This window comes from Ranitomeya imitator, chromosome 6 (genome assembly GCF_032444005.1).
Source record: "Ranitomeya imitator isolate aRanImi1 chromosome 6, aRanImi1.pri, whole genome shotgun sequence".
Taxonomy (NCBI): Eukaryota; Metazoa; Chordata; class Amphibia; order Anura; family Dendrobatidae; genus Ranitomeya; species Ranitomeya imitator.
The window spans coordinates 49,219,681-49,237,235 of record NC_091287.1 but is presented as its reverse complement, the minus strand read 5'-3'; the positions used below and the strand labels follow the sequence as shown (position 1 = coordinate 49,237,235).

The 17,555-nt window shown below is 42.1% G+C and overlaps 1 protein-coding gene across 2 annotated transcripts in view; it reads left to right on the top strand.

The window, feature by feature from the left end:
• Positions 1-17,284, top strand: part of MAP3K8 (mitogen-activated protein kinase kinase kinase 8) — a 63,902-nt gene extending 46,618 nt beyond the window's left edge. Inside the window, exons 3-8 of one of the 2 annotated variants that reach the window (XM_069729636.1) lie at positions 1,025-1,192; positions 4,500-4,761; positions 7,370-7,476; positions 10,642-10,794; positions 12,308-12,551; positions 16,745-17,284. In XM_069729636.1, coding sequence (XP_069585737.1) covers positions 1,025-1,192; positions 4,500-4,761; positions 7,370-7,476; positions 10,642-10,794; positions 12,308-12,551; positions 16,745-16,878 — 1,068 coding nt within the window. In that variant the 3' untranslated portion in view covers positions 16,879-17,284. The remainder of the gene's footprint in view (positions 1-1,024; positions 1,193-4,499; positions 4,762-7,369; positions 7,477-10,641; positions 10,795-12,307; positions 12,552-16,744) is intronic. The other variant, XM_069729637.1, reaches the window with a different exon arrangement.
• Positions 17,285-17,555: the final 271 nt, after the last annotated feature.

Here is a 17,555-nt window from a genome sequence, read left to right as displayed (position 1 = left end):
CCCCCCCCCCCCCCCTCTTCAAAAAAAAATAAAGACATCTGTTTTTATGGATCAAAATTACCTATACAAGTCTATGGGTCTGTGAAAATCATGGACAACACCTGGATGACATCAGTTTTTGATCTGTGCGCTATCTTTGTTAAACATTGCAACGAATAACAGCTTGCGATTTTTTTTTTTTTTTTTTTTTTTATTTCCCCACCCTTCCCCTCCCACCCCCGCCCCATGCGTGAAAAATCACTGGCCAAACACTGGTGAAAATTGGGTCCAAAATATTGCTGAAAATCAGTCAGTTTTTATGAACCAGAATTGTTATCTTTTTACAGTTTTGCTCATTTTAGTTTTTTTTGTTATTTTTTTATTCTCTGCAATGTAGAAAGATCTGCTAGTCTATGGAAGTCTGACTTGAGCTGCTGTTTGCAGATGTTGTAATGACTGTTTTTGTGTTTTAAACTCTTGGTAAGACTTTCGTGCCTTCGTCCTGATTTATTCTAGATTGCCGTTTTGACACCATTCTTAGAGAAGAGTGTCAAAACTCACCAAACTCATCAATCACAACCCGGGCGCCAGCGAATGTCACTTTTGCGGCTTAGGCTGAACATGTTGACCGCACTTGGCCATTCACCTTTCTTCAAGAAACTCGACCAACTTTACAAAGTTAGCAGAACTGTCTGGGATTGACGTAAAAATGGCAAAAGTCGCAATTTTTTGTGTGCAACTTTAATTTGCGTAAAAATTTGGCAAAATTAAGCAAACTTGGCGGCTTTCATGGCCTCACCAGTAATGTAATTGCAGCTTTACTGTGTTGATGGGAGTGTGGCTATAATACCACCTGTAGGCAGCTGTGGCGCTGTTTTGGAAGAAAACAATGTTTTAATTTTGTCAGTAGTTGGCATTAGTTAACTAGCACCATTTTGGCTATTGTGAGTACGGAACCCTACAAGGGGCATCCACTTTCCCGGTGGATATCATTTACTCATTGATATAGGATGTCGATTAAGTTTTTTCTTTTTTATGTTTCCAGATGCTCACGGTAAGAAATGGACGATATCAGACGGACACTGATGTGCTATTGTTTCCGTGGAAGATGACCTATAAAAGGATCGGTTCCGAATTCATTCCTAGGGGAGCTTTTGGTAAAGTTCATCTGGCCCAAGATGTACAGACGAGGAAGAGAATGGCATGCAAACTGGTATGTAACACCGAGGGAATCCTAGAATAGTCTCTCCATCCATCATTAGACATTTTATAATGCACAGGTTGGATCTGGCAGGTGAAGTGACCAACCATGCAATTCATGGGCACTTTAGGTCCACCAGACGACTTCTGCCTCAAAAGGGTTAATGAATGGAGAATCCACCTTTTTGTAGCGTCCACAAAACAAATATGGAGACAGGTTGTCCCTCGGAAACAAACCCTTTAGTTTCATAGGAAGCCTCAAAAATCAGTTAGGCTACGTTCACATTTGCGTTGTTGTGTGTTGCGTCGGAGACGCAACGCACAACACATGCAACACGCATGCAAAAACGCATTGTTTTGTGACGCATGCGTCCATTTTTGGCCGATTTTGGACGCAAAAAAAAATGCAACTTGCTGCGTCCTCTGCGCCCTGACGCTTGCGCCAAAAAAGACGCATGCATTACAAAACGCAAGGCAACGCATGTCCATGCGCCCCCATGTTAAATATAGGGGCGCATGACGCAAGCGTCGCCGCGGTTGCGCCCGACGCACCGCAAATGTGAACGTAGCCTTAATGTTAGTGATATGTGACCATGCAGGAGAAGCCATCTCCATAGTTGGTTGTGACCAAGTTGAACGTTTCTCACAACCCTAACTTTTATTACATCCTTTAGAAGAATTTTGTATTTTTTTTGGTGCAACCTCTTCAAGTTGAATTAAAGGGGTAGTCCAACTGCTGAAAATATATTTAAAAGAATGAATTAAGCGATTCTTATCCTCACTGATCCCGCGGAGCCTCCCGGTCTCTGCTGGCCTCCATATTCTGTTCCTGGCTCGATACACTTGGTCAATAGAATCCGCTCCGCCAATCGCCAATCCGCTACAGCCATTGATGGGTTGAGAGAGCGTTTCTGGGGTCTGTCAAAAGTAGAGACCGGCGAGGTCTAGGTGACTGACGAAGCAGGAGCAGTGGGGATGGGTGATGGGGAGAGTCTCTCTTTTCATATAATTTTTTTGTATACCAGTTTGAAAAAACTATAAAATAAATAAATAAATTGGCTTTTATAAAAAACCTACACAATCTGTGGGATCTGTACCCCTGTCTGTGTGCGTACTCAGACAGGAGCTGATCGAATCTCCCGCAGGGATTTGAAGCTATTGATTGGGGGGTCTCAGGACCCACATATCTGCTTACAATTAAGAGTGGTACTAGTTATGTAAAATAAACAATAGAAGGTTTAGTTATTCTTTAACCACCAGTCCTAGTAACAAAAACAAATGTCACGTTGTTGGCAAACCCTGTCCTCCGTTGCTGTTGCCTAGGGCTATTTGTTCCGGATAACATTGCTCCCACATTATGGAGATTGTGCTATAATTTTTGTTGTTTTTATATATTTAGACTTTTTATTAGTTACTAAAATTAAACTTTCAGACTGTTCCAACTGTGAAATGTTTCTAAAATCAGATCCTATCAGGTTCTTCGTGCGTCATGCACATTTTCTTTCCTCTGTGTGAACAGGATAACGATTGTTCCTTTCGTTCGCTGTACAGGGAAGTTTACTGTAGATATTACAATATGTTCCATGACGCGCTCCAATCCCAACTTTATAACCATTAAATCAATTGTAACGACTCCTGTGCCCACATATTCTGTAGAGCTGAACTGAGGCCAATTCATAGGAAGATTTTTTTTTTTACTATATTGATATGTTTCTGGGTTGCGGATTAAAACTTGAGAATCTAGAAGAAACCCATAAAAACAAGATGAGGACCTACAAATGCCAGAAGACTTTCTGTTGTAGAATGTTAACATAATCCTTGTTATTACATTGATTCCTCTTCTGTAGGCCCCTTTGATAGATTTCAGTTATAAAAGTCAATGTCAGGCAGCAGCTGCAAAAGCAAACCATATTTTAGGGTGTATAAAAAGAGAGAAAATATAGTGATCCCAATGTATTGTTACCACTTTATAAAGGCCACATCTAGAATATGGGATCCAGTTTTGGGACCCACATTTAAAAAAGGATATTTGGTGGTATCTATATTATTACAAAGGATGGAAGGCCTTCCCTATGAGAGTTTGGAAACGTTGGGCTTGCCTAGCTTAGAAAAAAGTCGCCTTCTTATCGTGGCTGTGGAGTCGGAGTCGTGGTCGGAGTTCATTTTGGTGGAGTCGGTGTCATGGAAATTGAGGAGTCAGAGGTTTGGCTTACCAACTCCACAGCCCTGATATATATATATATATATATATATATTTTCAGTACAGAGGACGGCGCATGACTTATTCCTTCCAAAGACCATACTAAGGACCAGGGGGCACTCATTACGGGTGGCGGAAAGGAGATTCCGGCAAATAAATAAGAAAGGGTTCTTTACAGTTAGAGCAGTCAGTCATTTATAAAATGTGGTGAATGATGTTACAAAGCAAGCTTTCGGGAGATAATCTTGTAGTTATGACACCTTTTAATGGCGTGCTTTGTAAAATTAATTTTATACTTGTTAGCCATTAAAAGGTGGTGAAACTACAAGATTATCTTGTTTTTCAACTGGCTTACACTGTACCGACCCCTCCTTTTTTTTTTTTTTTCTTTAGTATAACACCTCACTCACTCGTAAGTATTTTGCATCAGTATTTGTGTGCCAAAAAAAAAGCAGTTTCTCCAAAACACAGAACAGGTGTCAATCTTACAATTATAGTTTTTCTCCGGGTTCCACTCCTGGTGTTGGCATTCAAATACTGACGTGTGAATGAGGTCTTGGGATGATCAAGCCCTTTCTCCAGGAGAGACCCAGGAACTGGCTGAATTATGTAGGAATGCTGCTCTGGGGTGAGGTTTATGTGAACCTTGGAGGAGAACATGCCTGAATTTGCCTATCATGGCATAGTTGCCTATCATGGCATAGTTGCCAATCATTCTGGGCAGATTTAGTTTTTTTTTATATGGGCCTGAAGGTTCAATTTACATCTCTGCCACAAGAAGAGACCAAAGACAGCTGAAGAGAACGACTTCATACAAAGGGATGACTCGCATTTCTATATTTCTAGGGGGGAGTTTATGAGGAATGCTGCTTAAAGGCTGTTTTTTTTCACTCCTAGGAAGTAATGGGATATTCCTTAGTTGAGCTACCACTTTATATGTAAATTGTGGTACTCCTATTACCGGGACCCTCTCTGACCCTAAGAATGAAGGGACTGCTCTGCTGGTTTAGCACTGTGGCTCCTTCAGTTTTTCTATCCAGAAGCTGACCCCTTTCATTTTAAGCAAAACTCAATAGTTTTTATATTTGGTAGCATATATATTTTTGTGTCTTTATTCCAGATCCCGGTGGAGCAGTTCAAACCAGCAGATGTGGAGTTTCAGGTTCAGTTCCAGCACGAGAATATTGCTGAGTTGTATGGCGCCATCCTATCCGAGAACATGGTTCATCTATACATGGAGGCCGGAGAAGGAGGATCTGTGCTGGAAAAACTGGAGAGCTGTGGACCCCTGCGGGAATTCGAAATTATCTGGGTCACCAAACATATTTTAAAGGGTCTTGATTTCCTTCATTCAAAAAATGTGATCCACCATGACATAAAGCGTAAGTTATCAGAATACATTTTTTATATTACTTGTATTGACCCCATTAAATAATGGATGTCTAGCTTTATGCATAGATACAATTTACCTTCATGTGTTTGTGTCTTTGGGTATGTGCCCACGATCAAGAATTGCTGCGGTTTTGACGCTGTGTATTATGCAGCGTCAAAAACTCAGCGGCCAGATGTTACAGCACAGTGGATAGGATTTCTAGAAATCCCATGTCTAATGTGCGTGTATGTGCACCTGTGGATCACCTGCGGAAACTGACATATGGCGCAGGTTTACGAGCCGTAATATGTCAATTTCTTGTCATGGGTTTACCGCAAAGACCACAGTTATGCCTGAAGACCACAGTGCCTGATTTCTCCTACTCCTTCACGGATTAGAAGCACTTCGCTTTCATATTAAACGGTGTAAATTTCTTTTGGTAGTGCAGAAGTTAATCTGCTCTGTTGAGACCTCCCTGTTAAGGCTCTCAGCTGTGCACTGTTAGCCACTCCCATCTCCTAAATAAAATGGTTCCTGGCTAGCACTCATTGTCAGAGATAGCTTATGCTGCATGGCTGGAGGTTGTTGTTGGTTATTATTGAAGAAGGCGTTTAGTGGATTTATCTGTGACTTTTGCTAGGTTTTGAGTGTGTGATGATTCCCTTTCTTTTCTTACTTTAGTTTAACCCCTTCCTCCACTCTGTTATATGTGTGAGTATATTTGTATAATTATTATTTGTCATTACCCCTGTTCATATTACCTTGTTAGTCTGGTTGATACACTACTACTCCCGTCTTCCCTGGGTGGGGGAACGGTACAGAGTGAAGGCGAATTCAGGAGCTAAGGCGAGGTACTTGGCCTCGGCATCTTCACCATCAGAAGTAATCCGGGGAGCAGGGCGAGCTAGGGTGCCCGTAGCGTTAGGGACAGGGAAGGAGCTCCTGATGCTGAGATGCCCGACAACAGAGCCGTGACAATTCCCCCTCGGAGACGTTAGTAATTTTTATCGTAGGTACATTTCAACAGAGAGAGACAGAATCTTAAAAAATAAATACTCTATATAAAATCATTGTGTGATTTTTAAATACTTATTTCATCCAATAAAATGCTAATTAATTATTTGATGCAATAGAAAAACAGAACTTGATATTTGCTAGAGAAATTTGTGTTTGCAATTAGAGGTCAGACTTTTCCGGTAGTTCTTGACCAAGTTTGCACACACTGCAGCAGGGATTTTGGCCCACTCCTCCACACAGACCTTCTCCAGATCTTTCAGGTTTCAGGGCTGTCACTGGGCAACATTGAGTTTCAGATCCCTCCAAAGATTTTCTATTGGGTTTAGGTCCATAGACACTCTTCTTACAGAGACTCTCCTTAGTTGCCCTGGCTATGTGTTTTGGTCTTTGTCATGCTCGAAGACCCAGCCACTACCCATCTTCAATGCTCTTATTGAGGGAAGGAGGTTGTTGGCCAAAATCTTGTGATGCATGACCCTATACATCCTCCCTTCAATACGGTGCAGTCGTCCTGTCCCCTTTCCAGAAATGCATCTCCAAAGCATGAGGTTTCCCTCACCATACTTCATGGTTGGGGACGGTGTTTTTGGGGTTGTACGCATCCTTGTTCTTCCTCCAAACACAGTGAGTGGCGTCGATACCAAAAAGTTGTATTTTAGTCTCATCTGACCACATGATCTTCTCCCATGCCTCCTCTGGATCATCCAGATGGTCATTGGCAAACTTTAAACATGTGGTGGCGGGAGTAGGGGGACTTTGCATTCCCTGCAGGATTTTAATCCATGACATCACAGTGTGTTACTAATGGTAATGTTTGAAACTGTGGTCCCAGTTCTCTTCAGGTAATTGACTAGATCCTCCTGTGTAAGTTAGGAATCAGCCTAGAACTTTCTAGGAATCATCCTTACTCCAAGAGGCGAGATCTTGCATGAAGCCACAAACCGGGGAAGATTGACAGTCATCTTGTGTTTCTTCCCTTTTCTAATAATTGTGCCAACAGTTGTTGCCTTCTCACCAAGCTGCTTGCCTATTGTCCTATAGCCCATCTCAGCCTTGTGCAGGTCTACAATTTTGTCCCTGATATCCTTAGACAGCTCTTTGGGCTTGGCCATGGTGGAGAGGTTGGAGTGTGATTGACTGAGTGAGTGGACAGGGGTCTTTTATACAGGTAATAAGTTCAAACCGGTGCAAATAATACACGTAATGCGTACAAGGTAGGAGGGCTTCTTAAAGAAACACTAACAGGTCTGTGAAAGCCAGAATTCTTGGTGGTTGGTAGATGACCCTATACTTATATCATACAATAAAATACAACTTAATTATTTAAAAATCATACAATGTGATTTTCTGGTTTTTATATTTAGATTCTGTCTCAGTTGAAGGGTACCTACGATAAAAATTTACAAACCTCTCCGTTCTTTGTAGATGTGAAAATTTGGAAAATCGGCAGTGTATCAAATGCTTGTTTTCCCCACCGTGTGTGTGTGTATTATATATTATATATGCCATTAGCTTTTGGGTGATCGTATACATGCATACATAATAGTATCTAAATCTAACTTCCACCTAAAGCTCTTCTTTCTTTCTTTCTTTCCTTCCAGCCAGCAACATTGTGTTCATGTCAACCAAAGCTGTCCTGGTGGATTTTGGCCTCAGCATTCAGATGACTGGTGATCTGTATTACCCAAAAGACCTGAGGGGAACGGAGGTAATTATCTGTGGGTGATGCCTGAGAACCCACCGGGTATTCAGCTGATGTGTGGGCCGGAGCACTGCTGTATTCCTGAAAGACGGGAAATCACATTATGCATGGAAAGAAGGAATACTAGGTGCTTCTCACAGCTCCAGGTCCCGACTTTCCTCCTTCCCCTTTTGGGTTTAGTCTTTTTTTTTTTTTTTTTTTATACAAGCATTGTGACATGCACAGCGGCTGAAAAAGTACCAAAACAATGATTATATTTAGCTCTCCAAATTGAAGACTTAATATTCAGATAGAACCGTATACACAGGTTACAAATCTGTCTATAGCAGGATAGAATGTATCCTCCAATATACAGACCAAGAATCTAGTGCAGTGTTTCCCAAACTCCAGTCCTCACGGACCCCACGGGTCATGTTTTCAGGATTTCCATAGTGTTGCACAGGTGAGACAATTCCTGATGCCTTGATGATACTTCCACTACTTGAGCAATACTAAGGAGATCCTGAAAACATGACCCGTGGGGACTGGAGTTTGGGCAACACTGATCTAGTACATCAATAAGGGGAGTGAAAAGTGGGGCAGGCGACATGCTAATGCCAGGGTGATATTTGGCAGACCGCTATATCTTCTGACTCCCCCCATATAGGTTTTTATATATATTGGATTACTGACCTTGCAGTGCCGCATTTTGTTAAAGTTACTGATGGGAAAATCTGTCCGTAAGATGATCTCATCCCCAAAGGCCTATATCCGTGACCTGGTCTTCTGAAAGCTAAAGCTATTGACACCTTTTATATCATCTTCTACCTGTTGCTGAATTCCCAAAAAATCAGCATTTTAATTGATATGCAAAAAAGACATTAAGTGCTCTGGGCGTGAGAGAGCACTTCCCAACTTCTTCTTCACAAGGTCATTTCTCCACCCAGAAACAGCCTCTTAACTTGAATGATTGCTCACTGTCTATGTGCCGACAGGTGCCAGACAAAGAAAGCAGGCAGTGAGCTATCAATCAGGCTGATACTGGGCGAGGAACCCACTTTGGGAGACAACCCTTTGGGAAGTGCTTCGGCACACCTAGAGCACTTAGCACCTCATTTGCATTTGAATTAAAGTGCTAATAATTTGCGAATACAGTAATAGATGGAATATATAACTGTGTCCATGGATTTAGCTTTCATAGATCTGCATGCCAATGTATGCGGTTTAGGTGGATAAGTTGATCTAACTGATACAATCACTTTAAACCCTTCGCAACATATGACGTATATTCATGTCATTTGTCGTGTTCCTGACTTTAATGGAGGCTCCGACGCTGAGCACGCATCTTTCTCCCCACATGACAGTTGATTTAATCTCCATCTCTGACACCGGGATTTAACACGCGCAGGTCGGAAGCTCGTCATTTCGGCCGCCCATCGGTGCCATGTCACGTGATCGCGGGGGAGCCATGACATCTGGGGATCTGTTGATGACCCCCGTGCCGGTCACTATGATATACTTGTGAACGCCAGCTCGTGGCCGGCGTTCATAGGAAATTGTGATTTAGTCTAGCACAGGCAATTAGACGATTGCAGCTTCAAGTCTTCTAAAGAGACTATGAAATAAAGTTAAAAAAAAATAACAATTTTAAAAATATGAAAATGTAATAAAAACACAGGGTCAAATCACACCCCTTTTTCCCCACTGAAAATAAAACAATAATAAAAAATTACACATTTGGTATCACTACATTCAGAAATGTCCGATCTATCAAAATCTAAAATAAATCAGATTGGTAAATAGTGTAATGAAAAAAAAGCCAGAATTTGTGTTTTGTTTTGTTTTGTTTTTTGCTGCAACATTGCAATAAAATAAATGCAATAAAAGACAATCAAAACATTGTATCTACCCCAAAATGGTAGCAATAAAACCATCATCTAACTAAGGACACTAAAAATAAGCCATCACACAGCCGCAAATCCCGAAAAATAGAGATGCTACAGGTCTCTGAAAATGGTGACAAATGCAAAACCTTTTTATACAAATTTTGTATTTTATTTTTTTTCACCACTTAAATAATAAACCAAACTTGTACTGACCTGGGGAATCACACTGCCAGGTCAGGTTGCCATATAGTGAACATGGTAAATAAAAAATCCTAAAACCATTTGTGGAATTGCACTGTTTTTTTTTTGCAATTTCATCGCACCTGGAATTTTTTTTCCTGTTTTCCAGTACACTATAAGGCAAAATCAATAGTGTCATTCAGAAGTACAACTAGTCCCGCATAAAAAAACGAGCCCTCCTATGGCTACAGTCATGGCCAAAAGCAAATTGGACATAATTTCACAGAACCCAAAAAAAGGTCGGACAAAATTGTTGGCACCTTTGCAAAATTGTGTGTAAACAACTTTGTTTCAAACATGTGATGCTCTTTAAAAACTCACCTGTGGCAAGTAACAGGTGTGGGAAATATGAAAAGCACACCTGACAGCAGATAAAAAAAAAAAAAAGGGGGAGAAGTTGACTCCATCTTTATAAGAAGGCACAGTGACTACAACACTGACAGTCCTTCCTGTACAATCCATACATCTTTTGTCACTGGTTGAGACTCGCCAGTGACACAGTCCCATACTTGGCTAGCTTGTGTCAGTCTGACAAGCATATCAGAGGTGTTTCCACCGCTACGCTCAGGCATCTATGGAGCAGCTCAGTTGACCTTTTATATTGGCTGCCAGGCCTAAATTGGCGATATGGGAACAGCCAGTTCCACCTAATTCTCCCAGCTGCTCCTATAACCTGGCCCCAAAAACTGGGCCCGTTACACAAACTTCTCAGCACTATTAGTGCTGGTGCTTTCTCTCCAGGTGTTACATCACAAAGGCTAGACACCTCGGTAACACGTATGCTCCATTCAGGACTTGTCCACCTGCCATTTTACAGCATCTACAAAATTACAATTTTTTTAGTATTTTTTTTGTAATTTACCTATAGTGAAAGCTAAAAAAAATTACAATTTTTTTAGAATGTAACCCCACAAATTAAGGCTATTTCTGTGTCACTTATTTTGCAGTTTTTGTGGTTGTTCTGCAGGGAAATGTTTGAAAGGTTTGCCGTAAGATATTAAATGGTTCTGAGTAATAATATATTATTAGTAGTAGATATTTATCAACCATTTTGCTTTCTTTGCAGTTTTACATGAGTCCTGAAGTTGTTCTGTGCAGAGGACATTCAACTAAAGCTGATCTTTATAGTATGGGCGCTACGATCATTCACATGCAGACAGGAAATCCTCCGTGGGTGAAGCGATATCCGCGATCAGCATACCCCTCTTATCTGTATATTGTAAGTTATTTTTTGCTTCATTTTATATTAATGGGAGTTTTTCGAAAATGTTTAATTTTCTAAATATATACAGTACAGACCAAAAGTTTGGACACACCTTCTCATTTAAAGATTTGTCTGTATTTTCATGACTATGAAAATTGTACATTCACACTGAAGGCATCAAAACTATGAATTAAAACATGTGGAATTATATACTTAACAAAAAAGTGTGAAACAACTGAAAATATGTCCTATACTCTAGGTTCTTCAAAGTAGCCACCTTTTGCTTTGACTGCTTTGCACATTCTATATATATATATATATATATATATATATATATGTGTGTATGTATATGTGTATATATATATATATATATATATATATATATGTATATATTATTTATTTATTTTTTTAAATGTTCCAATGTAAAACTTTAGTCTAATTTCTGCTATTGTACAATTGTGAGAGGAGATTGCTGAATTTGGATTTAAAGTAGTCTGTAGAGTGCTGTGGAATTAATGGCGCTATATAAGTGAGTAGAATAAATAAGTATTGTTGGTCAGATTTGGTACATACACTACAAGCCATAGTTTCATTCACATGTTCCATTCCAATGCGGAGATCCAGGTGCGGACACAGACAGAATCATAATGCACGATTCTACCTATTTTCGAGGTGGTAGGGACCCCCTTACCTCTCGGGCCCTTGAGTGACTGCACAGGTTGCACCAATGGTATGTCCGCCCTGTAAAGATCACTCAGTCTTTTTCATGCAAGCTGCTACTTGATGCTACTGCTAATGATGAGAGCATTATACTGCCTCTGTACAAATCCCTAGTTAGACCGCACATGGAGTACTGTGTCCAGTTCTGGGCACCGGTGCTCAGGAAGGATATAATGGAACTAGAGAGAGTACAAAGGAGGGCAACAAAATTAATAAAGGGGATGGGAGAACTACAATACCCAGATAGATTAGCGAAATTAGGATTATTTAGTCTAGAAAAAAGACGACTGAGGGGCGATCTAATAACCATGTATAAGTATATAAGGGGACAATACAAATATCTCGCTGAGGATCTGTTTATACCAAGGAAGGTGACGGGCACAAGGGGGCATTCTTTGCGTCTGGAGGAGAGAAGGTTTTTCCACCAACATAGAAGAGGATTCTTTACTGTTAGGGCAGTGAGAATCTGGAATTGCTTGCTTGAGGAGGTGGTGATGGCGAACTCAGTCGAGGGGTTCAAGAGAGACCTGGATGTCTTCCTGGAGAGTAACAATATTGTATCTTACAATTATTAGGTTCTGTAGAAGGACGTAGATCTGGGGATTTATGGAATATAGGCTGAACTGGATGGACAAATGTCTTTTTTCGGCCTTACTAACTGTTACTATGTTACTGCAAAAATTGTCTTTGTAACATTTTGAATCATGCAAAATACTATAAATCGATTTTCTTATATAGAAACATGGAAAATCATAAATTAGATCCTGGAGGTGAAATCTAATTTCTAATATTCAATATTTTCATCCAGATACACAAACAAGCTCCCCCATTAGAGGACATTGCTGAAGACTGCAGTCCTGTCATGAGAGACTTTTTGACTTCAGTGCTGGATAAGAATCCAACTCAGCGACCTACTGCGGCAAACCTACTGAAGCACGAGGCCCTGAACCCACCACCAGAAGACCAGCCTCGCTGCCAGAGCCTGGACACAGCATTGCTGGAAAGGAAGAGATTGCTGAAAAAGGAGGTTGAGCTCCCTGAAAACATTACAGGTACAAAATGTTACCATTTTTCTTATTGCGTTGTCTGTGTAATGCAGGAGCCTGGATTCAACGTACAGAGATCACGAGGCGGAAACAGCCAGGGGTTGATATATTGGTATTTTTCTGCAACAATAACTTCTAGGGTTAGTAAATATGCAAGTTAACAATATAGAGGATTATAACAGGTTATGAACAAGCTAGAAAGTCTCTCAGTACTTAACGTTAGTGGTGTGCCCAGTCTTGGGAGACACCATGTGAGTTCTGACTTAAAGCTCTGGCGGGGGTCACCGGGTTTTCCCACTAGGCCGCAAATCTCTTCCTGATGTAGTCTATTAAAGCCTGTTGAGCCTCCCACGCACCAACCGGCCCCCTCCAAACCTGTGATCCTAGTCCCAGCCAGCCCCGGTACCATAGGTGATAGCTGGAAGTGACGGTCCTGCTCACTTGCACTGTTCCTCGTCTCTCGCATTCATGCCTCTCCTATTGCAGTCGCGGAACGACCCTTCTCGGCTTGACCGTGGGCGAAGATCTGTTAGGCTCAGGGCAGAGAGGAGCGGGCCTAAACTCTTGGAGGCTTGACCAGCGCAGGGCGCAGATTACGTCTATGACCAGCGTAAGCCGTACTCGGGGATTTCTTCCGGGGATATCCGGACCTTGCCAGGTGGTGACCGATACCCAGGTAGCACAGATTTCCTGCTGAGGCCTGTCATGTTGGTCTCAGTGGAGTCTCTGAAGCAGGTCTGCCCCGTTCTCCTCCCTGGCCCCAAATCTGTCTGTGGTTTGGTGCGCAGGGCTTTTATATCAGGGACGTTCTTACAGAGGGTCACCTGATCAGGTCCAGCACACAAGGTTCTTCCCCCTCCAGATCTTCCAGCACACTTTGGTTCCGCTTGATTTTGGCTGGCCAACAGATGGCAGTCTCCTCATTCATGGCATATCTTGCACCAATTTTCCAGAGGGCTCATGTTTTCCTGTTACACCTGTAAATATCTACATATTACTTTTCCCAGCCCTTCCAGTTTCAAAATTGATGAAGCTGAAAGACGTTTTGGGTTCTGATTCCTAGGAAAGGTGGAATAACTGCAAAACAAAATTTGCAAAATGTTTGATTTTTCCAAATGGCTCGTGTACCCTACCATTTATCCTGGACAAGTGTCATCTGTGGTTTTCATGGACAGCAATAGTGTCCATGATATTCTATGGGGCTGTGCAGTGCACCTGTCCGATTTTTTTTTTTTTTTTCCATCAGACTTTGAGTTAACCAAGTGGAAAAAAAAAAAAAAAAATTAAAGACCTGTCCGATTTTTGATCTGAGTATTGGATCAATATTGGCAATATAAGTCTATGGGTCAGGAAAAAACATCGGATCACGCTCTGATTTTCATGGACTGTCACATAGGAGAAGGTGGAGAAACTCATTTTTTTTTTTTCTCTCCATTTCCAAGAAAAAATAATGCCACTCTGATCAGGATAATCAGACTTTTTTTTTTTTCTCGAATGGAGAGAAAACGGTTGTGTGATCCAGCCCTAAAGGAGATAGGATAGAAAATGATATTAATTTGTATGATCAATGACACCGGATTATGTTGATTTTTCTTGACCTTCGTTAAGGACACAGAGTACAGAGACATAATACAGCATCCATAGGTTCTGTTTGGCCTCCACTTTAAATAGCGCCATAGAGGCTCATGAATTCACCACTGCCCTTTCGTCCAGGGACTGTGCTCCCCTGACTCACTATTTTGTACACAGCTCTGCTATGTGCATGAGCCATAGTCTTCACTCTAGCCAATAATGGCTCCATGAAGGGCCCAGTATGTCCCTGGACTGCATACAACCCCTGTAACAACTGTGGAACTATTGATTCTTATAAACAGCATATAAATCGCCACAGAACCCTTTGAAGACCAAGTTCAGTATAAATGCAGGAGGTCCTGATGGTGATGGATCTGCTATTTGAAACCGACCTCAGGCGACTGGTGAGGGTATAAAAAAGTCAGTTTCATCCATAGAACTCTGATTTTTTTTTTCTCTCACTTGTCATCTATGTGCAATCCATTTTTATAAACCAGTAGCTATCAATCATTTACCAGACCGTTTCCTATTTTATAGAATGTAATGTAATCGTAAAAAAATGGCTGCTATATGGATGATCCGCATGGATCTGTTTTTTGGTTTTTTTCTGTACACCCATAGACTTGAGTAGGCGATATGGAAGAAATTAGTGGATGCTTCCATTTTTTTCACTTGCAAATTCAGTCAGCGGGATAAAATGCTCACGTGAACAGCCCAGTTAAATAACATTGGTCCTAGTACTGCCCGTTTTGTGTCCAATTTTTTTTTTACGGACAGCACTAGGACCAAAAATATGCTCACGTGAGCATCACCTCCGATGTAGTAAACCCAACTTGTGCCAGCAAAATAGGTCACATCACTTACAGGGGTAGAAAAGATATTTGCATATTTCCCGGGGACTCGTCCTTGATCTTTCCCATCCGAAACTCGATTTTCCACTTTTATATTAAGTCTTTGTAACAGAAATGGAGAACTGCTCCCCTGAGTGGATTTTGTGAAGCCTGAAAAGAGGAACTTGCAGGCACAACTTCCTCTATCTATTCTTATCAGGCGCATGGCTGGCAGATTAACATGTAGTATTACTGGAATCACTGAGGGAAGTAAAGAATGATTGTATCAGATGCAAGAGAAATACATTTGCGTTTTGTTTTTTTTTAATTTGTTTTTTTTATTACCATCATAGTGTGATACAAAGCCATTTTGTTTTCTGAAAATGTTGGTTATCCTGCTGGTAACTCCCACATCCAGACATTGCAGAACTCCTGGTCTTTGGTTGCACCTGAGGATTTCACTTCCTTGTAGAAATAGTCTTTGTAGGGTGAGAGAGTCTAAGGCTAGAGTCACAGGACCGGTCTTCTCTCATGCAAGAAAATCTGTTCGATTTTCCTGATCACACTCTGAGCCTCTCCTCTCTGCCATGTTTGCAGCAGGAACCCCCCTCTTTACCATGTTTGTAGCGGGAGCCTCTCCCCTCCTCTGCCATTTTTGCGGCGTGAGCCTCTCCTCTCTGCCGTGCTTGCGGCGGGAGCCTCCCCTCTGCCATGCTTGCAGCGGGAGCCTCCCCTCTCTGCCGTACTTGCGGCAGGAGCCTCCCCTCTCTGCCGTGCTTGCGGCGGGAGCCTCCCCTCTCTGCCGTGCTTGCGGTGAGAGCCTCCCCTCTGCCGTGCTTGCGGCGGGAGCCTCTCCTCTCTGCCGTGCTTGCGTCGGGTCCCTCCCCACTCTGCCGTGCTTGCGGCGGGAGCCTCCCCTCTGCCATGCTTGTGGCGGGGAGCCTCCCCTCTCTGCCGTACTTGCGGCGGGAGCCTCCCCTCTCTGCCGTGCTTGCGGCAGGAGCCTCCCCTCTGCTGTGCTTGCGGCGAGAGCCTCCCCTCTGCCGTACTTGTGGCGGGAGGCTCTCCTCTCTGCCGTGCTTGCGTCGGGTCCCTCCCCTCTCTGCCGTGCTTGCGGCGGGAGCCTCCCCTCTCTGCCATGCTTGCGGGGAGAGCCTCACCTCTCTGCTGTACTTGCGGCAGGAGCCTCCCCTCTCTGCCGTGCTTGCGGCGGGAGCCTCCCCTCTCTGCTGTACTTGCGGCGGGAGCCTCCCCTCTCTGCCGTGCTTACGTCAAGACAAATTATTGCTAGGCCCCTCCCCAAGGGACAAGGTTTCAGCCTCTCAGCAGCTGAAGATGGATATGATGGCAGGAGAGTAACCCCTGCATTCTGTCGGACTCACCTCTATTGCCAGCTTTGCTGGTCATCCATGTGCCCACAAGTATGCAATTTGTCTGCTGGCGGTCATGCGTTAACTATACATTTTCATGCTTCTCTGAATCTTCTACTGAAAGCAGCAGATGAGCAGTAAATCGGACGGTGACAGCAATTATGCAAATCACATAATTGTGGCAACATGACGACCACTGAAGCTGGCAATAGAGGGGAGTCCTGGCCGTGCACGTGCACACTGTCCTGATTTTGCAATCCGGAGTAACTGTAGAAATTTTCGCTCCGCCCGTAAAACCCTTTTAGTTGCAGTAGCGCCTTCATTGCCAGATTCTGAGTATAGCTGAAGTTTAGTCATTGTGAAGAAAGTTTCATCTATTTCTGTCTAGTCCCATTTTTCTTTTAACACTTTTTTTTTTTCTCTATAGATTCTTCTTTGTACACAAGCGAGGAGTCGGATCTGCAGAGAAGACAGCGATCTCTGTCCATTGACCTGGGCGCTCTTGCTGGATATTTTAACCTTGTGCGTGGGCCTCCTACTGCGGACTATGAATGCCAGTAAATGAAGGAGGAAAAATAACTGATATCCAAAGGAAATGAAAGAACATCGATTAAATTCTGCTGTTATATTTCGTATTAAACTGTTAAATGCTGCTTTGTATCAAAAGGGCAAAATCGACGAATATGGGGTAAAAGTGTGAAATAAGAATACAGAAAAAAAAAAAACTTTGAGTCTGTACCCAACACTTTGCTACTTTTACACAATATATATTCCTTTACATGCGGCTCGGCTCACATCAACGCCAAAGTTTCTTTTTCCAACGTTAACGGATCAAAACGGATCCCACTTTAACGACAGTTCTTATGTGTTTTTGCTCTTGCCTATAAGAGGCTTTATTCTGCAGTCATGCAAAAAAAAACAACAAACTGAGCACCAGCAAGAGGCAGAAATGTATTTTTTTTTTTTTTTTAAATAACCATCCCCAGTTAAAAGGGAAATGTGAAGTAAAACAAAAAAATACTAATAAACAATAAGCTATTAAAAAAGAAAAGGATCAATACGTCTAATGCAAAGTGTGGGCGGAATTCTCAAAAAATTGGCTGTGCATTAAAAATGTTTGGTAATGTTGTTTTTCTTTAAAAAAAAAAAAAATATTGTGAGTCTGATTTTGTTAAAACGGTCCAATATTTATCACACGGTTTGATTTTCTGGTGCATTTTCAATTTTAAAGTCCCCCG